Source organism: Fusarium oxysporum, chromosome XI (assembly GCF_013085055.1).
Source record: "Fusarium oxysporum Fo47 chromosome XI, complete sequence".
Classification (NCBI taxonomy): domain Eukaryota; kingdom Fungi; phylum Ascomycota; class Sordariomycetes; order Hypocreales; family Nectriaceae; genus Fusarium; species Fusarium oxysporum.
In genome coordinates, this window is record NC_072850.1 from 746,013 (window position 1) to 765,935 (window position 19,923).

Genomic DNA, 19,923 nt, shown 5'->3' on the forward strand with positions numbered 1-19,923 from the left:
GCTATCATCACTGCTGTCAGTCTCCAGACCTTCAGAGGCATTATAGGTAATGAAGGGAGACCGTTGCTAATTATATTGCTTAGCATTGTGAATCAATCGGTGATGTATAAGGAAACATGTCATTGATAGGAATTCTTCAAAGCATGTGAGAATTCCTTATATAGATATCTGCACCGGAATCTGAGCTTGAATACTTGACAAGATGGCACAGGGGCAATTCTGAATTAGTTTACACCTTACAGGAAATACAAATAATGAGAATTCAATTGAGTTAATTTTCAACATAGGCGAAAGACCTGCCTCAGGATCACTATTGGTGCTCCTCGGGACCAATCACAGTTACCCACCACGGTCGCGAACTGCCTATTTAGGTAGTTTCAACAAGAAAGTGGTCCTCTCCTCCGTCACCACGGTCAATTGTCAAGGTAAAACATCAAGCCAAGAGAGAATTATAGAAAATCAATTCACAAACTGTCTCTTAGAGCTCCATTGTTCGAGTAACTTGCCTATTTAATGTTGTACACCCTTGGATCGACCTTTAGCGGATCGTCGGTAAGCACCCACGTCACGAATTCCCAGTACTTGTCCAGTCCTTCAATTTCCATTAGAGCACCAAGATCTGCAAGTGCCCTTTCTGGGATCTTGTTGCCTAATGGTACCGTCAATCGAAGCTTATTATCCCAATAATCCATATGGTAGAGCTTATGCTTTAAGACGAACTTGAAAAGTTTGATATCTGCCTTGGGGATGAATAGACCGACCAGTTTCTGCATTTTGCTCAAAGGCCTTTGGCGCCATATTGTGTGGGTATGCGTGGGCTTGGTGACGAAAGTTGGTTGTGACATGGTTTCTTAGCGTTGTGTATGGATGTTTCGATCGGTAGGTCGAGAAGGCGATCACGCTTAATTTACATGGCGAAGATCACTGATATTGTGTGTGATGAGGATGTTCTCTGCTCAGTTGCTGAACAGTGATGTTATACAAGCAAACCGTATCTTGTTCACGGGTCAAAGGACAACGGTGATTCTGTTCAGAGTCAATGACGAACTCAGTTTAGCGTAGAACGCTTTGATCGGCTCCGAGTCTCTTTCGCAGTTGACCATTGAGCTATCTTCAATTTTCGCAAAAATGGTTTCTTTCCTTTTTTAGTGTAGCACTATGAGTTAATGCATACGCCATATGGGGACTGAGACGATGAATGCCATGAATTAGTTACTGTTTGTGGCGCAGGAATGTCAAGACCTCATCTTCGGTCGAATTCTCACTGCCAAGAATCCCTCCCATAGCGTTCTTAGTCCAGCACTTGAACATTCCACATAAACCAATGAAACCACGGGCGAACCATCCAAAGCCTGTCGCAATTGATGCATAATTAATCTTCTTTCCAATTTCCCTTGTCGCCGTCAAATCTTCTCACTTCCCCAGGTCCGCCACGTCAACGTCAACGTAGTCGGAATAGCAACCAGTGACAGTGAGCTTTCGTTGCCAGTACTTCTTGAGCCCCCTTCTTTTCATCGCCTTGAAGACGTCTTCAATAGTGTCCTCCACGCTATTGCTCTCCACAAAAGCTCGAGTGATTCGAAGGAACTGCTTATCCTTATCCAGAAACTTGGCTTGGTACTGTCCTTTCGACTTTTGAACAAAGCTGTCGAGCTTCTTATCTTTGGATGGACGGCTTGGATCTCGGCGAAAGAAGTTGTGCACGTACTGAATCGCCATTGTGAAACGTGAGATTGACTGGTCGTGGTACCCGTCTTTTGTGATGATTGTAATGAGGTGGATGAGGATAGAACCCTGAACGTTGCGATGCACGAAGATGGAACGGGACGGTGGTGGAGAGCATATTGTCGACAGCCATTTGGACAATGATGCTGCGCGCTAGATATGGCGATGTATTCACTAAAGCAAGAGGACAATGGCACTCATACTGATATTCAATGTCAGAGACCAGGCTTCTTTGTTGACTGATGGGCGTATGACCTTCAACCACAGAGCGAAGGCATCCAGACAACGTGATTACTTGACTTCAGGCATTAGTGACTGCGGATCTACCAACAATTAATAACTTCTCGAGGCAACACGTATCCGATTCAGAGGTCAGATGGAGGCATTGAAGTTTCTACCGGTTTCCTTTATTCAGAGGCTGGATTGGGCCTCGGATTCTCACCTCTTGGCGCCCGGGTCGGGAGCCACTTGTTGGCGAGTGAAAACCTCAGAATGGCAAGTAATTAATTGAAACGGCTAATCAGTGAAGATATGCTCCGTTCTATCTGAGTTTTAACTAATAATTACTTATTTCGTATCCTTGATGATGAGTTCAGCGGCAATCTCAGCAATGCCATAAACCGCGGTCTGAATATGCGCTGAGATCAACAGAGGAATAACACTAGCATCAACAACACGAAGGTTCTCAGTACCATAAACCTTGAGCTTGGCATCAACGACACCACCATCTGCCTTGGGGAGCATAGCGCAAGTACCGCTAGGATGGAAAATGCTCAGCGTCGTTCTCAAGACATAATCCTTGATCTGCTCATCAGTCTTGACATCCAGACCAGGTTCGTACTCATCCTCCCAGATTGAGCGCATGGGCTCGGTGTTTGCGATCTTTCGGTTGTACTTGACTGTTTGGAAGACAGCTTCGACATCATGGGGGTTGCTGAGGTAGTTGGGGTTGATAGTGGGTTTACCAGCTGGGTCTGAGGGATTGATGTGAACGCTACCGCGGCTGAGAGGATGCATGACTACACCAATGAGAGTGACGAAGCCCTTGCCGAAGAGTGGAGACGTGGCGGCGGGATAACCTTTTACACCGGTGTAACCATCAGAGAAAATGACCTCGACCTGAGGAACAGAAGAATCTTTGAGGAAATCCAACTTCTTCTTGTCAACCTTGCTAGCATCCTTACCAGCAGCGTCTTTAGCAAGTGATACCAACTTGGCATCGCTACCAAGGGCTTGCTTCCATGTTGAGAAGGTGTATGCGCTGCCGGTGTAATCGTACAGGGAGCGCTTGCCAGCATTCCAGAGAGCAAGCTGCTCAGCGGCAAAGGTAGCATTGCTTCGAAGGGCATCGAAGGAAAGAAACTCTGGCTTGAGCTGGTATGAAGTCATGACGCGGAGATGGTCCTGAAGATTTTCGCCGACGCCGGGAAGATCGATGATCTGCTTGATACCGGCGGCGGAAAGAACGGATTTACTTCCGATGCCGGATTGTTCGAGAAGACCAGGGCTCTGGATTGAACCAGCGGAGAGGATGACTTCGCGACGGGCTTTGACGTAGGTTCCGTCCTGGAGGGTAACGCCAGTAGCGATGGCCTTCTTCTTCGCAGCAGGGCCAGAGACGTTGATCTTGGCGACGATGGTATCGGCAAGAATCTCAAGGTTGGGACCCGAGATTTCCGTGTAGGCGTTGGCACTGTAAGACCGATTGTAGTTCGAGGGGTCAATGCTGCTGGGCTGGTACATAACACCAAGAGGATCGCCACCTAGCGACTCGAGATTCTTGCGAACTCCGAGCTTGTTGAGAGTTGGAATCCAAGACTCTTGATGCTTGGGGATGATGCGATTGACGACAGCCTTGACGGGACCGCTGTCGCCAACGCCCTTTGATCCGTACGTCGCAGTGTTCTTGCCGGTAAATGTCTCAGACTTCATCATCGCCTTGATCATCGTCTTCCAGTTCCAACCCGGGTTGCCGAGCGCTTGCCAGGCATCATATTCAGCAACCGCAGCACGATCATAGGTCATGAGATTGAGAGCCGAGCTCCCTCCCAAGACCTTACCACGATTGATCGGCCAAACTCTGTTATTCGCGCCTGTTTGCGGAACAGTCGTAAAGTTCCAATCGTACTTTGTACCTAGGGTCGAGCCCTTCATGCCGGGGATGTTGATCTTTGGTTCATCGTGTGCAGCGGGACCGGCTTCGATGAGGAGAATGTTGGCAGATGGGAGGCCTTCGCTGAGACGAGCAGCGACTGCGACACCAGCTGTGCCACCTCCGACGACGATCTGTTAAAAAGGGTTCATGATTAGCCGAGAGATCCGAGGAATTCCTCGATTTAAGATGAATAATGCGACATGTCATTAGAGTTAAAACGTTCAATTGGCAAACTGAGACAAATGCCGTTTGGATTGGAGACAAATTGACTCAAACAGTAAACTCACATAATCATACGCATCCTTTGACGGGGCCGCTACTGCAGCTGCAGCAAGGCTAAACCACAAATGCAGCTTGACAAGCATGGTTCAAAAAGTAACAGATATTACAGTGCACGGTAATCGCCACAAAGCTGCAGAACACAGACAAAAGAAGAAAGAGAGGAACGCCCGGGAACTGAAGCCTTTATTGAGTGCCCGCTCATGCATTTGCCCCTGCAGATTAAGGTAGTATTTAACTGTAAATTCAACTGACAAGCGGAAGACTCATCCGTGACAGGGAGCGGAGCGACGCCTGTTTAGGGCGACCAATACGTCCTTGGCGGACGATGAAACCCCGCCAATGCACAATAAGGTTTTGCTTACGGAGCAGACCAGGGGGATTTAAGCGTTCTTCGCTTACAGCGACGAATAGAATTAGAGAAAACGGGGGATATAGTGATTATAGAGACCTGAATAATGCCATGGTACGATGCGCGGGCATGCTGGAAACCGCGTATAAACCCAACGGTCAATGGGTCAGAATGACTCGAACAGTGGAATTTTCGTGATCAAAACAGTAGGTGGCAGAACCTGATGTTACCTTTAATAGAATTTAAGTTTCGGCAACAGCTGCGCCGTGTGATGCATCAGATCTGGTCCCATCCCCCTGCCCGTCAAGAAATGCCGCGCAGACTGTACATAAACAAATGTCACCTACTGATTACTGCCAATTCATGCACTCCCCCTTCCCCCCTCTCTCTCTCGTTATTCTTTCGTCATATCGCTGATCATGGCATCCGTGCAACCACCGAACCCATTACCACCCGATCAAAACGTCGGTCCAATCCTCCTGGGCATATCGGGGACGTGTCTCGCCCTGGTGATCATCACCACTAGCGTGAGGATATGGGTACGCTCAGCCCTACGATCGTCGGGTTGGGACGATTACACGATCATCATTGTTACATTGCTCGGCATCGCGCGGTTCGGCGTGCAGGTTGGGCAGGTTAGTATTGGGAATGGACGACATCGCTGGTTCATTGAGCCAGAGGATTACGTGCAGAATAATAAGCTCGGTTGGGTAGCGCAGATTTTGCTTTTTGCGAGTATTTGTTTACTCAAGATTTCGATCCTGTTGCTTTTGTTGAGGATTAAGGATTCGAGGAGGGTGAGGTACGCGGCTTGGGGGATCATGGCGGGATTGGTTGTTACGAATTTTGGATGCATCATTATTTTGCTTTCTGAGTGCAGACCTGTCAGTGCATACTGGACTGGCGTTGGCGAGTGTTGGAACCCGCGAATTCGAATTTACTATATTTACGCTACGATTGGTATGTATTTCTGGAATGCGAGTGATCCAGGTCGAGATTGGCTAACAAAACCCGCCAGCTTTTTCCATTCTCACAGATTTGATATGTTCTCTCCTACCAGTCCTTGTGATATGGAACACCAGCCTTCCATTGAAGACAAAGATCTCAGTCTGGGCTTTGATGAGCTTGGGACTAGTGTAAGTTGGCCGATCGATCGTCTTCCTCATCACAATCTGGTGACTAACGTTCAATAGTGCCACCGGTTTCGGAATCGCCCGTGCAGCATCACTGGGCGTCGTGACATCAGATCTAAGCTGTAAGTCAAGTCCAAACCCAACCTCAAACCCTATCCTAACACTTCCAGGGGTCTACGCCATAACAGCAATCTGGTCAAACCTCGAACTCTACCTCGGCATCGTCGGCGCAAACCTCGCCCTCAGCCGCTCAATATTCGCATACTTCTTCCGCGAAGGCGGAACGACCAAGGGATCTTCATACGGCGGTATGCCGAGGTCAACATCAGCGTCGAGAAATCTTAGAGTTCCGAACTCAAGTGGCTTTCGATCGGGGCAAAGTCGTCTTCAGTCGAGGGATCAGGATAGTGAGATTTCGCTGGTGCAGACGACGACGAAGAAACAGCCGAGTACGTGGTATACGGAGGAGGGAGTAAGTGATGAGAATTTGAATACGGGGAAGGGGAGTCGAAGTGATGGATGAGGTTTTGGTTGCAGAGAAAAGTTTATGGAATTAATTGGGATTCAATTAAATGACCGTTTATGACTGAATATTGTTGAAGCTAGAGTGAGAATCTTACTCATTGGACGAACCAACTCCGCATAATCGAGTTAAGACTATGGACAAAACCGCAATCATTGACGGTCAAGGACAATTAGCAGCGACAACATCCATCATCACGACGCGATTTCAATGCATCAGACTCGTATTGACCAAACTCCGCAACCTGTGATCCGTGCTCGATAAACTAGTGGGTTGGGCGACAACTTATACGTGGAGCTACTGCACCAGTCACGAGGTTTGGTTAAGTCCGAAGCTAAGTCCGATAGGTAAACCTGGACCTGCATGAACGAATCCAATGCCCGCCAGGAGTTTAGAGGAACGAGACGTTAAACTCTATACCGTCCATTAGTCTCGGTAGAGATTCATATGCGGAGTCCGCATTAGTGGTTCGGGACGTGAGCGACATCCGATGCAAATGATGTATTGAAATGAGATCGTGTAGATGAAAGAACATGTAAGAGCTTCGAGTAAAACGTATAAATGTAGCTAATCGTATGGCCTTAAAAACAAAAATCTGATCGAATAACAACAACATCAACAACAATTAATTCCAGCAATCATAAACATCAAAATGGCATCCATCTCAGCTACCGAGTTGCCCAAGCAGCTATTTATCAACAACGCATTCGTCGACTCCAAGTCTAACAAGACGTAAGTTGCCAAATACCTTCCACCCCAAGAGGATAACTGATTTGATTCATAGAGTATTCTTCAGAATATTGGACAGGGCTGTATGGTCTGTAGTTGTGTTTATGTCCAGGGGGGTCTCTATGATGAGTTCATTGCGGCTTATCGAGATGCGATGGAGGCTCGCGCAAAGGAGTTTGGTGACGTGAATGATCCAAAGACGCGATTTGGTCCGCTTGTGGATAAGTTGCAGTACGATCAGGGATGGTTGGAATCAACTGTATTAGTCACCTGTTTTTCAACACGGGCCATCCATACCTGCACGGGTACCCGTGCAAATAAAGTTGAACAGGTACCCATGCAGATAAGAGAATTTGCTAACATAAGATAAGTTTAAAGGCTTATATCTCCTTATATAAAATAGTTAAAAATTAAATAAAATATTTAAAATATATATCATTTTTTAAAGAAATTTTCTATATAATTTATTTTCTTTATAAAATATTATTAAGTAAGATATTTAAAGAATTATATTATAATTTTAAAATTAAATTTTAAAGGCTAAAATATATTTTAAAAAATAAGGAAAAAATATTACTTATTGTATATAAGTTAAAATTATACTTAGAGATTTTTATTTTATTTTTTTAAGTATAAAATAATATAAATTTATATTCTTTAAGTAATCTACTTTAACTTATCTTTTTAGGCTTAATAATAGCTTAAATAACTTATAAAAAGTATATATTATAATATATAATTAGATTTATTTATTTAGAATTTTCCCTATTTTATTTATAAGTCCTTTATATAGAAATCCTTAAATTTATCTCTAAGATATATTTTTCTCGGATAAACCCCGGTTAAGATAGCCAATTATATGCCGTTCTGAGTAATTTGTCAGCAAATTCTCTTATCTGCACGGGTACCCGTTCAACTTTACAACACGCCTTTTGGTGGATATAAAGAGTCTGGCATGGGACGGGAATGCGGTCTTCTGGGGTTGACTTCTTGAATGGAGACGAAGACTGTTATGATCAACATGACTTAAGAGGGAGGCCATATTTCCTTGATAGGTATAGGTCGAATTGTCTGTTCATTCGAATCGTATTTGTATCCAACTTTGTAAATTCTATAACATGGTTTTCATCACCCATAACTCGTCAGACTCGCTGCCCGGATATTCCCCGAAGTTGGTCGCGCATCATATCCATGTGTCTAACTACTTTAGGTGATGAACCTGAATCCATTCAGAACCGCCCTTTGAGAATCCTTATCCAGCCTGTTCACATTCTCCTCACTAGTCTCATCGACAGTTGCACTCAGCTCATCAAAAGCTTTGTTAGCCCGCTTAAGCGAATACCTCAACCCCATGATACAAGCAAAACCCAGCCCTTGAAAAGCCAAGATACAGGCCCAAGATACACGAAAGTCGGGACCGTATTGGTCAAGCCAGAAGTAGTTTGCGAAGAGCGAGGCGCTATTTGCTAGCGTGTTCGCGATGCCAATTGAAGCTGCACGCTTAACTCGTGGTTGAACAATGGTTGAAGACAGCCAGGGATATGTCGTGGAGTAGATACCAAATGTTCCAGCGCTGACGAGAAAGGTCAATGCGTAACGTGGCCATTTCTGGTCTGTTATGGCGACGAGTGCGATGGTAGCGGCGATGGCTGTAAGGCCAGAGATAGCAGCGTGGGGAGATCGCTTCTGTCGACGATCGGCATCCCATGCGAAGCTGAGAGCCCAGACGAAAGAGAAGAGGTACGGTGGTGCAGTAAGGAGAAGCACTATGGTGTTGTTTTTGAAGCCAAGCTGTTGAATCAGCGTAGGGAAGAAATGAGAGAAGGAAATGGATGCAGTTGTGGACATTTGAAGACAAGAGAACAACCAGACTCTGTAGTCGCGAACAGCCGAGAGAATAGCTTGCTTCATAGTGATCTCCTCTTCACCAAGGATCTCTTCACTTCCAGCATCAACAGCTAGTCGGCCCTGCGCGACAACTCTTTCTTCCTCAGTCAACCAGCTAGTCGTGCCAGGGTAATCAGGAAGAAGGAAGAATGCGACGACTCCAATGACGATAGTAGCAAGACCTTCAAGAATGAAGAGCCATCGCCATGCGGCAAGGTTTCCAACGCCAGCCATGCCTGAGAGAATACCCGCAGAGATCAAACCGGCGAAGCAATTGGACAAGAGAAGGCCGCAGACAAGCAAAGCCATTCGAATACCGAGTTCCTTTTTGGTGTACCATGTACTCAGGTAGTATATAGCTCCAGGGAAGAATGGTGCTTCGACGATACCGAGGACGAAACGGACTATCAGAAGACCTGCTGGGCTAGAGGTCGCAGATGTGCAGGCACTGACACAAGCCCAGAGAATAATACAGCCAGGCTATACACGTTAGTCGCATCCCCAAACTCACAAGGCAATACATACCAGGAAAATATGAGGCTGCATCTTTGTCATAATCAACGTAGATGGAAGCTGCATCATGATGTAACCAGCAGAAAAGATAGAAATGGCCGTCTGGTACGTCGCGCCCTTGACATGGGTGTCTTCCTGAAGTCCATAGAGACGAGCTTGGGTAATGGAGTTTCGATCGAGGTAGTTGAAGAGGTAGATCGTGACGACCAGGGGGAGAAGCCGAAGATCAATCTTGCGCACAAGTTGAGCTTCTGTTTCTTTGGAGAATTCGGGGGTATAGGAGCGGTAGGTATCCAAGAGGGTGAGTTGTTTGGTGGGGACATTCTCGACTTCTTCACCAGTGGATTTGAAGACGGTAACGTCATCTACTTTGGATTTAGTGCTGTCCATCTTATAAACGACTCAGTTTATGAAAGAGGGAATCGATTTGAATTGATTGTTTTGGTGATGCTTATGGCAATTGAGGATCTCGCTCTTTATACAGCAAAATTCCCCAACTTGACTTCCCCGACTCAAGACCTTCGGTCCCATCCCGACCCCAGATTCTCCCCACACTCACTAGCGTCTACCCCCATGTGCCGAATATCCGTTCGGGGTTGGAAACAAGCATTCGCTTCCACTGCTCCTCCGTAAGCCAGTCCCTCAAATGTCGAAGCTCCTGGTCTGTGTCTACTTCAAGAGGAGGCGTCGGAGTAAGTCCTCGGACAGCAGCGTTGCAGTGCGGCCAGTCGCTTCCCCAGAGGATCGAGTCAGGAGCCGCGTTTGCGATGGCTTTTATTATATGCTCCATTTGGGAGATCTGGTTGCTTCTCCGGTGGAGGGCGCCGAGTTTGATGTACATGTTGGGAGAGGAGAGGAGGTGAAGAAGAGAGGTGAATTTGGGGGTGTTGATGTCGGATGGCGTAGCGGAACCGTTGTGATCTGCGATGATGGGGATGTCTTTGAGGTCTGGATGAGAAGAGATGGTATCTGCAATTGCGGACCATGTCGCGAGCGGTAATTGTGCCGAGATACTCCAGTTGTATTTACGTAGAGGGCAATGCGAAGCAACGTCCAGGAATTGCTGAATCACCCACGATATATCATCTCCTGAACCGCCATATGAGCCGTGAATTCTAACAGATCGAACCCCTGCGTTATGCAGCTTCGCAAACTCGGATTCTGTCAGGCTCTTCAAACCTGGATTTCCAGGATCCCAAAAGATAGTCCCGCGGACATGCTTATCGGGATACAGGTCCCGATATTGCTGCAAGTGTTCCAATAAGCCTGTATACCCATCTTCAATGGTCGCTTGTACAAGCATCACATTATCAGCTTTTGAGTTATGGATAAGGTCTTTCAGTACTGCTGGCTGCGGGGTATAAGCGCGCGTTGCTTTAAAAGGGTAACGCTTCGGGTCGAAGCAGTGCATATGGGAATTCCATGTCGTAGGCGGTAAAATGGGTACAGGCATGTTGATTGCATATGTTGTCGGTATTCGTGTGTCTAAGACCTGTTCCTGGAGTGAGCATGGTTTTTGAGCTACACTGCAGGTCTGGAGGGTGTCCGACAGAATCGGTGTGCATCCGGCGCTAGCTCAGGGCTATCGGACAACCACCGTTTAACGTTTAACATCAAAACACGCCTTCCAAGGGCCATTGGCCCCGTTAGATTGCATAAAGCTTGCTTGTGCTGGTCGCTGGTGACTGGTTACTAACTTCTTGACTTTAGAGGGCGCAAGAGTTCATCTTGAGCATGGACTGTGATAAGCCAGCTTGTAGGATTATAATTGCGTAGGTCCTTTATGAAAGCTCGATTAGTCCAAGGAATAGTAGATGAATGTCCGCGTATGACAAATGGTTTTAAGAGGTCGCGAAACGTTCAAATTAGCAAAAGCGTATTGGGCTCAAAGAATCTGAGTGTCTTGTTATTTAAATACGTTTGCTAGAATAAAAGATATTTCCGTGCAGCCATTTAGTTGATAACCTTAGTTATCTCTTGAAAAAATAATCGTCAAGAAGATTTTGCGGGTATTGATATCGCAACCTCGAGAGTTGCTTCAAAGGTCAAGCTGAGGTTCTCCTTACCCTATAGCGGTAATTCAAAATCATCCCAGACACGTCGTCGCAACCAGTCTCGTGACTATGATCAAAGTCCTCGCCCAGCTACAGAACCTTCATTGTGGTAACGATAGCCAACTAGTAAGCCCTTGCCCTCTTTGGATTCACGGGCACTGACTCTGAACAGCTTGAAAGATGCGCTTTGATGGGTACGGTGTCTCAAATTACAGCGCCAATAATTAGGAGGCTCTCGGTGTCTTCAAGGTAGCCAATGACATCCAGCCATTTTATCAGCCAAATGGACCCAGTCACATCGGCGGCTAATTCGCTACATTTGTTTGTGTGTGCCATGAGAGCTGGAAGGAGAAGGGCAAGAAGGACGAACATCAGGAGAATGAAGAACCTGGGGTTCATGAAGGTTCTTGTGGTGTGTGAACATACTCATGTACCTCAGCCTGTTACTTCAGGGTGCGATATCAGTTGAGTAATGTGCCGAAGATGGCTAATAATGACACGTTCTGTTTCAGAATTCAGAGGGCCGTTATAGTAATAAACCGCTTACACTCAAGACTCGATGGCGACGACGTAAGCATGAACCCTTGACGAGCGCATCGACGAACGTTGAGTCGAGCGAGATTCTGGATCATCGCGAAAACTTGGACTTGCAAACTGCTCGCGCGCATGCGACCATCCATCCAAGATCGGCCATGCTATTACACGAACAGGTTTCTTCGGACCCAGAGGGTTTCGGATATCGGCACGGGCCGTCGTTGCCGATCCCCACAGCGGCTGAGACAGGCGAAATACTAGGTTTCGGATTATACCCAATGGCGAGAAATAGGCATTGCGACCTCTCGAGTGTGAACATTAATAGCTCACCGATATTCTAATTTTCTTAGCCGCAGGTCTACTCACCACTGTGCTTAGACATAAGCCGTAGGACTTTCGGAACTTGGAACGACGATCCTCGCAGGCCAGGAAGTGGTTAGGATGAAGAGGGCATGGTTCATTGTTTGTTGAGGCGCTTGATTTTTAAGTTCTAGTTCGTATAACATGACGCGGCTGCGGGTTGAAATATGGGGATAGGCCTGTATCGTAAAGCAGCGAATCGGTAGTTGTAAGTCCAGCTGTTATACACTGCGTGATGTCAGGGTATATAAGATCACCTTTCATCCTCCGTTGATCATGTTCATTGCTTAATCTCAATTTACTCAGCTACATCATCATACCACAATCTGAACATCTCTCTAGTTCTTTGAACCCAAATTTCCAGACGAGGTAAGACCTTATGACCATTACATGCGTTCCCCGACTTACTAACCCAAAGGAGGCATCATGAGATTCACCACCGTGATCACGTACATTATGTTGTCCGCAACAGTCGCTCTGGCTGTTCCGTCGGAGAAGTGGAATGCCGAGGCCGATGAGCTCATTGTGAGGGGTCTTGAATTACGCGGCACTTGCTGCACATGCCCTAATGGACAGGCTGGGTGCGGTGGATATTGTTACAGCAACTGCCCTCAGTGTATCTGGAATAAGTGTTAGATGGGTCAGCTACTAGCTACAGATGACGCAGATAGAGAGTGAACTACTGGATCTTTGTGGTTTAAATTGTCTCTCCATATCAACAAAACGTGACCTCTAAGGCTCTGTCAGCGTCTATGTAACCGCGAAATGGTCACACAGGAAAAGGACATTCTATGATTCCCAATCTTCTTAAACCAACCATCTTAGGAAGCTATAATACTCTTCCCTCCATCTGCAGTAATACGATTACGAACTATCGCTTTGATGATTCCATCACCAAGAAAAACCGGTTGCCAATCGCCGCCCTTCTGTGCAACAGAAGCCCCTGCGTGAGTCTTGGGTATAGCGTCGACTATAGCGCTTGGAGCAAATACAAATGCCTCACCAGTGCGGAGTTGCACAATGTTGGAGAAAATCTCAGATGCTGGAATGGTCCAATATTGTTTAGAACCCTGCTCGCTTTCATTTGGTGTTTCCAGCCCTTTGGCGCCTGACTCGTCATTATTAGAAGCCCCCGCAAGGTGGCGCCGGAGAACTTGAAGCCAGACCGGCGATGTGAAACGATGAACAATTGTGATGGAGCAGAGATCCAATAGGTTCGGAGATACTGTAGGCTCCTGTGTAGATATAATGATTCTCGTACCGTTGTGGCGTTGGAGGCGGATTGCAGACAATAGGGACTCTGTGAAAACGCTGCTTTCGTTGGTATTGTTCATGTACTTGTGTGACTCATCCAGTGCCACTACTCGTCCCAAGTCTGTTTTCTGCTCGAGGAAGAGACTGAGACATATATCGAATAAAGAGCATGCTTGTTCTGCGGTTACGCATGGGCAGGATAGGTCGACAATGGTCAGCTGGCCACTCTAAGATACAAGACGTTAGTTCTGAACCAAACAAGAATAAAAAATTGCGATTTCACATACAACATGTGTCCAGTCAACTTTGCCTTGGTTCTTCGGCGCTGCTTTTCCCTCCCCTTTCTTACTTTTTGGTCCTTCCGCAGGAGCGTCCTGCTTCACCATAAAGCTCTCCAGTGTTTCCAGTCGTTGGTGAAGAGGAGCAGATTGCTGTTTAGTGAGATTCGCAGCTTTCATGGCATTCTTAAACTCTTGGTAGTTGAAGCCCCCTCCTCGCTGTTGCTGCTTGATTCTCAGTTCTCGCAAAATGCGCGTAACGGTGTGAAGGTACAGTGGCATTTTTTCGCCTTGGCCCGGGCTTGCTACCATCAGGTTCAACATGCGTTTTGTGTTTAGGTCATCTTGACTGAAGCGAAGCTCTTGAACCGTGACGTTGGGGAGACAGGCGTAGATATTCTTGGGGAGAGTTAGTGGTGTTTTTTTGTACCACATAAGCAGAAGTTACCTTGATAGTCGCCGTATTTGTTGGAGGGCAGAGTACTCTAACAGATACTTTCTTATTAGAGGACAGACACGCTGCTTCGCATGGGATACCGCCTGAATCCGATACGAAGGAATCATAATGAAAGACCAGCCCTGCCAGCGGTCGAGTCAAGGCATTCGCAACGGATCTCACGAGACAATTCTCCAGTAGCGTTGCCAATGTATGGCTCTTTCCAGAGCCTTGACTCCCACAAATAAAGACGCTAGAAGGAGCCGCGACGTTGTAGAACAACCTAGAAGACTCGTTTAGCGCTGAACCATTAGAGATGTCGCAGGCCAGCAGTCCATATTGGGGTGCTTTCTTTTTGGGTGCGTGTTGTTTGAGGTATTTGCCGACTTGGTCTGTGAATATTGGCGTTGAGATGACGTCGTGGACCTCGGAATGTTCTGGGGGATAAAACAATTTCATTTGAGCTTGCAGGTCTTGGACGTGAAAAATAGCCATTTTGATATGCTAAGAATGATAATGTTATAGATCAGGTAAAGATGAAGCTCCTCGTGTGTAACGAAAGGATTTGGTGGATATGAGTTGGTAGTCCTCCCGGGATACCACAGTGGTAGGCCTCCTGCGTCAGGTTATAAGCATTGGAATGAATAACAGTACAAGCAGTCAACATCACGAACGGGGTAAAAATCATCCCTTGTGCCATTAAGTTATAATGCATATCTAAACCACTAGCTATATATCCATAACCATCATCACTATCGCAAACCTGAGTTTTGCCTAAAAACCGGCCTCATTTCTGTGAGCTCCACCCCATCATCTTTATCGATACTGCTTGTCTCCTGCTCAATCGACGTTGTGATTATGACTTTGCTACTAGACGCAGAAGAGGCAACGGCTGCATTTGAGTGCACCCGCGTAGATACTCTGGTATCGATGTTTCTGGCTGAAACAGTCTCTGTGACATCCTTATCGCTGGACGGGAATATGAGCTCGCGCCATCGACTCAGAGAAGATTCATTGACACCATAGATTATGGCGTCGACGAGACCTTGTGACACAATGCAGGCCTGCTCATGTCAGTACTGTCAGAAAGTACTGGTGAAATTACTAACCTTGTCGATCGTCTGCAATGCAAATGGAGCTGGAGTATGCTTGATGGTTTGATATATCCGAATGGCCGTAGGCAGTGTCCAGACCAGCATATACACAACGGGATACATAATCATTAATCGTGCAATCTACCTCTTTGTTAGCACTCCGCCGTGCACTATCAGCAATTAAGGTAACAAACCCTTTGCAGTCTTCGACGACCAGCGGCATCTGACTCGTGATAGCGCCAGACATCATGATTCGACCGCGTAATAGTCCGTTCTCTAGAGGGTTCTGATGTCGAGTTTGAGTTTCCAAGTGAGATGAAACTCTTATGCGATTTTCGGAGAATGAAGTACAGACGAGCGTACATGGAGAGGATGGTGATGATGATGACCCATCGCGGAACAAAGTTGGCAAGGAGGCGGACTTCATCGGAAGTGAACCAGCACCCTAATAAAGTCAGTACAACCCCATTTCAGTGTTCAATGACGTACAAGCTCCAATATCACCATATCCCGCCAGTTTCAGTCCAATTCCAGCCCAAAGAAGGCTAAGTACCCAGGGAAGACACGAAAGGAAGATGCGTTGATCTTGGACCCAGGATGATAAGGATTTGTAACCTGCCAAAATGACGTAGGTGCACATTGCAATAGTTAAGACCCAGTAATCTGTCTGTATGACAAATACTTGGGTCATGAAACCATTGAAACTGCAGAATGTTTGATGCTCTGGAGCACCGATCTCCTTGCCGTTGATGTTCATGGCAGTCGATGAGAGAAAGTTGAGAGCCATCAGAAAGTCGCTAGCTGCGAGCCCACTGAAGCGTATCAGTACATATCAAGTCGAAGTGGGAGTGCTAGAGGTACGAACAGAATGAGTTGATGGCGGAATGATCGGAGACTTTTGAAGACCTGTGGATTGTAAGCTATTTTTTCATGGAGGAAAGACGTGGGATACTACAAAGAAGCTAACGATAATCCATCCAGCTCCAAGAATGGAAAGAACTGACACGACCAGGATAACAATACTTTGCAGGACCATCTCTGATCGATCAGCGGGAGCGGCCAGGGCCTCACGATGATAGATATGCATTGGCGACTCCATTGTCGATGATCAATCGCCTAGCGAGGCGCTACGACTGGGGAAATCAGATGGCGCAACAAACTTCGGGCTTGACAGGATGGTCGCAGAGTAAGTTTACAATTACAGGAGCGTGAAACGCTGATCTTAAGGTCATTGCTACTGCGGGTACCATTTCCGTTATCATCCCAACTCAGCTGTTAAGTCCAGATATACCCGATGCATAGACGAGGTGGCTAACTTAATAAGGAGTATAAAGACGCTCCTAACCAGTGAACAATCATTTCTCGGGTCGCTTATCAGCTTGTCAAGACTTAGCTCCCAACTAAAGTTTGTCCGACTAAAGTTGGCGGACATGACAGGTACTCGCTATTATCGTTTCGAGTCATAACCCCTTTAAAAAAAGAACCGTTATTGAAGATAAAAGTGTTGGTGGCTTGCTTCAGCTGACGGTTGTACCTGTTTTGAGACCAGGGGGTTTTATCTTGATGAAGAGGTTGGGCTTGTGCTATTGGTTGAGGCTCCCGCCAGCTCCGGAGATGCAGAAATCGAGTGGCTTGCCCCCACACGGGAACTGATAAGGAATGTTGCAGGGTTCGACGACGAGGTGAGACAACAAGACTATTGATCAAGTATTTATAGGGAGCGAAGAGGGAAGAATCGCGATTCTTTTTTCCTTCCATTGCATGGAGTAATGCTGAGGAAGTTGTAGATAATTATTATTTTTATGCTTATGCAGATTATCTAGATTGGTCATGGAGGAGTGAGTGATGAAAGCCAGACTGAATGCGTCGCCAGTTGGACTTGATTGAAGAAAACAATTCTAGTAAATCTTGAATGCGTAACCTCGTTATATCTATAGTGAAAGATCTTGCTCAGTATCGGATCAATCGCGGCTCAATCCCGCCCTGTTCTTCCTGTCATTAAAAACGCGCTTCTACGCGTCGCAACGCGTCAAAGTCTCATGACGTCGCAACTCCACCAGCTCCATCACCAAGCGAGAATAACCGTTCTCTTACCTAACATCACGAATACGAATTCTTTCCGAAAGATCAACTGATCTTAGCCAATCTTATCAATCTCATCAGCTCATCTCTCCATCTCCAAGGCCCAAATGTCTCAGCCGCGCAAGAGTCGGTGAATAGAGGCGAAACCTTGTTCCGCTCCGCTCCTTTACCCCACAAACCGTACGTTCCCTCAGGCCATTTATCAACTCGTTTCTGCACCACGCGACAAAGCTACTCCTCCAAGCACAATCATCAAAATGGCCAACCTGGGCATTGTCGCGGCCGCTACGACACTCGTCGTTCTCATCCTCACCTACGGTGTACCCCTCTTTCTGAAAGAGTACTTCCCCTGGCAGAGTCTGTACAAGCAGCGCCACGGAAGACCTACCGTGACTACAAAGTCGTACAAAGGGCGAACGGCGCTCATCACCGGTGCGAATGGAGCGTTTGGATCTCGAGCGGCTAAGATTTTTGCGCAGAGAGATGTTGGGACGCTTGTGCTCGTTGATGTGAGGGATTGTAGTGGTGTGAAGGAGGAGATTGAGAAGGAGTTGGGCGAAGCGGGCAAACCGGTGCCCAAGATTCTGGTTTGGCAGGCTGATTTGATGACGTTTAAGGGATGTCAGGAACTTGGGAGGAAGGCGAAGGATTTGGAACATTTGGATCATGTTTTGATGACTGCGGGAATTCTGGCGTTTAATCGTCGTGAATCGCCTGAAGGCTGGGAAACTTGTGAGTTCAATCATCTCAAGCTTAGGAGGATACTAACCTGTCGACAGCCATCCAAGTCAACTTCCTCTCCGGTGCACTCCTCTCTCTTCTGTTCCTCCCTCTCCTCAAGTCCTCCCCATCCAACCCCTCCCCTCCCGTTCTCACCTTTGTCACGACCTTTGGCATCTACCCCTCCTCCTTCACGATGGGCGTACCCAAAAAGGGCTCTTACCTCAAGAAACTCAGCAACAACAAGGAAGGCATGGAACAAGCTCATCAATACGGTCGCTCCAAGGGTCTTCTTCTCTACTGGGCCCGCGAACTCGCTTCTCGCGTCTCCGCCATCCAAGCAACGGAGAAACTTCCCCACAAGGTCACCATCAACAGCGCTGATCCGGGTTCTGCATGGACACCTCTTACGAACCCTAACCAAGCGAAGCTTATCCCACGACTCATCATGAACTTTGGAGCGAGAGATCCGCAGATCTGTGCGACGGCTTTGGTCAATGGTGTTTCGGCGACGGAGGATGCTCACGGCAAGATTATGCAGGACTTCGATACTGCTGAGTAAGTGATCTACACGATATGATGCGTTTTGGTACTGATTAAGATTTAGCTATCCTCCTTTCATGGTGAGGAAGAGTGGCCGTGCGGCTCAGGCGCGTGTTTGGGAGGAGACGAGGGAGGAGCTTGAGGCGAAGGTCCCAGAGGTCAAGGCCATCTTTGACATGCTGGACCAGTAAAACCGCTGCGATGATCACATTACGACAGCTTTGGGATCAGGTATTGCGTGTTGAGGCCAAGCAGTTGAGGAGGCGATGAAGTGCAGAGCATTGAAATGGCCCGATGGGGTAACAATCCGCGGGAGACCAAAAGACATTGCGCGTATCTTGCAAGGGCTGCGGTGATTCGACAGGCATGGAATATGGCCTTGCTAGCGCTAGCGCAACTAAAGCAAAATTGAAGTTTAAAAATTAGTCTAAATCGAATACCGGTATTTCGGCGCCCGCGCGAAACGGCAGTTAATTCATGGAAGAATACCATTCACATTTATCGTCATTCCGTTCCATGCTGACGCCTTCATGTGGCTGTACGTCAGACGCTTCACCAAACAAATAACCCCGAGATAAAGACCTTATCGTTATCTAATCTATGCTACTACCGAGGAAATCAGCCCTACCGGGGCTAACCACGAACTCTTGGCATAAACCGAAATGGCGACACGCGCCAAATAAGCCTCATGAGCTTGCGAGTCATTTTCATGCACACTAGAGAAAGAAAAGTCACGCGATACAAACATTGCATTAGGAAGTTGGAAGTGTGACGTACGTGTTGGTAGTGAAATGCCTCAGTTGCCGCATTTCCAAGCGATGCGGATTCAATTTGCCGGCTGGTTCCAGGGTAGGTAAAGTGGCCCCCATTTGAGATTTCGTGCTTTTACCCGAGGTATCGAGCGGGCGAGATTTGACTTTCCTCGGCGGTGCTGAGGGGAAGCGCCATCGCGATTGCAAGCGATAATTCAGGCATGAATGCACGCGATAATTCTGTGATTTGTTCGGTGAGCGAAAAAAGACAAACCGGTAAAAGTGGCGATGGCATAATTGCGGGGAGATGAGCGACGGCAATAAAACATGTCACTGCAATTCCGCTTCACTGTTGGGTCGATCACCACGTTGGTCCATAATTCATTAGAGAGCAGGACTCAACAATCTCGATGATCAAACGCACCCATCGTCTACACATGCCGAGACCTCTATTTTCTATTCGGCATCTACCGAATAAACTTAATCACCATCGCATAAAAATACAACGTCAAAGCCTCGA

The 19,923-nt window shown here is 47.0% G+C and overlaps 8 protein-coding genes across 8 annotated transcripts; 3 read left to right on the forward strand and 5 right to left on the reverse strand.

Moving 5' to 3' along the window:
* Positions 1 to 506: 506 nt before the first annotated feature.
* Positions 507 to 845, reverse strand: FOBCDRAFT_281109 (uncharacterized protein; the record flags this gene model as incomplete). The annotated part of the gene is made up of 1 exon (XM_031192239.2): positions 507 to 845. One exon carries the CDS (start codon positions 843 to 845, stop codon positions 507 to 509), a length of 339 nt encoding a protein of 112 aa, XP_031031085.2.
* A 568-nt stretch (positions 846 to 1,413) lies between these two features.
* FOBCDRAFT_281110 (uncharacterized protein) lies at positions 1,414 to 1,719 on the reverse strand (the record flags this gene model as incomplete). Its single annotated transcript, XM_031192240.2, has 1 exon — positions 1,414 to 1,719. The coding sequence occupies one exon, from the start codon at positions 1,717 to 1,719 to the stop codon at positions 1,414 to 1,416; it is 306 nt and encodes a 101-aa protein (XP_031031086.2).
* A 507-nt stretch (positions 1,720 to 2,226) lies between these two features.
* On the reverse strand, positions 2,227 to 4,245 carry FOBCDRAFT_324133 (uncharacterized protein; the record flags this gene model as incomplete). Its single annotated transcript, XM_031192241.3, has 2 exons — positions 2,227 to 4,011; positions 4,168 to 4,245. The coding sequence occupies 2 exons, from the start codon at positions 4,243 to 4,245 to the stop codon at positions 2,293 to 2,295; spliced, it is 1,797 nt and encodes a 598-aa protein (XP_031031087.2). The 3' UTR covers positions 2,227 to 2,292.
* A 647-nt stretch (positions 4,246 to 4,892) lies between these two features.
* Positions 4,893 to 6,407, forward strand: FOBCDRAFT_233338 (uncharacterized protein). Its single transcript, XM_031192242.3, has 4 exons — positions 4,893 to 5,471; positions 5,530 to 5,647; positions 5,705 to 5,766; positions 5,815 to 6,407. The coding sequence occupies exons 1-4, from the start codon at positions 4,931 to 4,933 to the stop codon at positions 6,165 to 6,167; spliced, it is 1,074 nt and encodes a 357-aa protein (XP_031031088.2). The 5' UTR covers positions 4,893 to 4,930; the 3' UTR covers positions 6,168 to 6,407.
* Positions 6,408 to 6,703: 296 nt separating this feature from the next.
* FOBCDRAFT_191904 (uncharacterized protein) lies at positions 6,704 to 7,882 on the forward strand (the record flags this gene model as incomplete). The annotated part of the gene is made up of 3 exons (XM_059608716.1): positions 6,704 to 6,899; positions 6,993 to 7,218; positions 7,844 to 7,882. Exons 1-3 carry the CDS (start codon positions 6,820 to 6,822, stop codon positions 7,880 to 7,882), a joined length of 345 nt encoding a protein of 114 aa, XP_059466145.1. The 5' UTR covers positions 6,704 to 6,819.
* Positions 7,883 to 8,102: 220 nt separating this feature from the next.
* On the reverse strand, positions 8,103 to 10,749 carry FOBCDRAFT_244965 (major facilitator superfamily domain-containing protein; the record flags this gene model as incomplete). The annotated part of the gene is made up of 3 exons (XM_031192244.2): positions 8,103 to 9,263; positions 9,309 to 9,678; positions 9,866 to 10,749. 3 exons carry the CDS (start codon positions 10,747 to 10,749, stop codon positions 8,103 to 8,105), a joined length of 2,415 nt encoding a protein of 804 aa, XP_031031090.2.
* A 1,618-nt stretch (positions 10,750 to 12,367) lies between these two features.
* On the reverse strand, positions 12,368 to 16,405 carry FOBCDRAFT_253927 (G protein-coupled glucose receptor regulating Gpa2-domain-containing protein; the record flags this gene model as incomplete). Its single annotated transcript, XM_059611071.1, has 11 exons — positions 12,368 to 12,472; positions 12,653 to 12,778; positions 13,117 to 13,725; positions 13,786 to 14,175; positions 14,273 to 14,649; positions 14,976 to 15,276; positions 15,322 to 15,447; positions 15,501 to 15,751; positions 15,796 to 16,118; positions 16,172 to 16,212; positions 16,274 to 16,405. The coding sequence occupies 11 exons, from the start codon at positions 16,403 to 16,405 to the stop codon at positions 12,368 to 12,370; spliced, it is 2,781 nt and encodes a 926-aa protein (XP_059466146.1).
* Positions 16,406 to 17,538: 1,133 nt separating this feature from the next.
* FOBCDRAFT_191910 (uncharacterized protein) lies at positions 17,539 to 19,131 on the forward strand. Its single transcript, XM_031192248.3, has 3 exons — positions 17,539 to 18,120; positions 18,168 to 18,666; positions 18,716 to 19,131. The coding sequence occupies exons 1-3, from the start codon at positions 17,646 to 17,648 to the stop codon at positions 18,840 to 18,842; spliced, it is 1,101 nt and encodes a 366-aa protein (XP_031031094.2). The 5' UTR covers positions 17,539 to 17,645; the 3' UTR covers positions 18,843 to 19,131.
* Positions 19,132 to 19,923: the final 792 nt, after the last annotated feature.

What these genes read in the sequence shown, in the direction of transcription:
- FOBCDRAFT_233338 (XM_031192242.3), top strand. Translation starts at nt 4,931, where the DNA reads ATGGCATCCGTGCAACCACCGAACCCATTACCACCCGATCAAAACGTC. An exon ending in CTATATTTACGCTACGATTG is followed by an intron (nt 5,472 to 5,529) that starts GTATGTATTTCT and finishes AAAACCCGCCAG; the next exon opens with CTTTTTCCATTCTCACAGAT. An exon ending in CGTGACATCAGATCTAAGCT is followed by an intron (nt 5,767 to 5,814) that starts GTAAGTCAAGTC and finishes TAACACTTCCAG; the next exon opens with GGGTCTACGCCATAACAGCA.
- FOBCDRAFT_191910 (XM_031192248.3), top strand. Translation starts at nt 17,646, where the DNA reads ATGGCCAACCTGGGCATTGTCGCGGCCGCTACGACACTCGTCGTTCTC. An exon ending in GCCTGAAGGCTGGGAAACTT is followed by an intron (nt 18,121 to 18,167) that starts GTGAGTTCAATC and finishes ACCTGTCGACAG; the next exon opens with CCATCCAAGTCAACTTCCTC. An exon ending in CAGGACTTCGATACTGCTGA is followed by an intron (nt 18,667 to 18,715) that starts GTAAGTGATCTA and finishes ATTAAGATTTAG; the next exon opens with CTATCCTCCTTTCATGGTGA.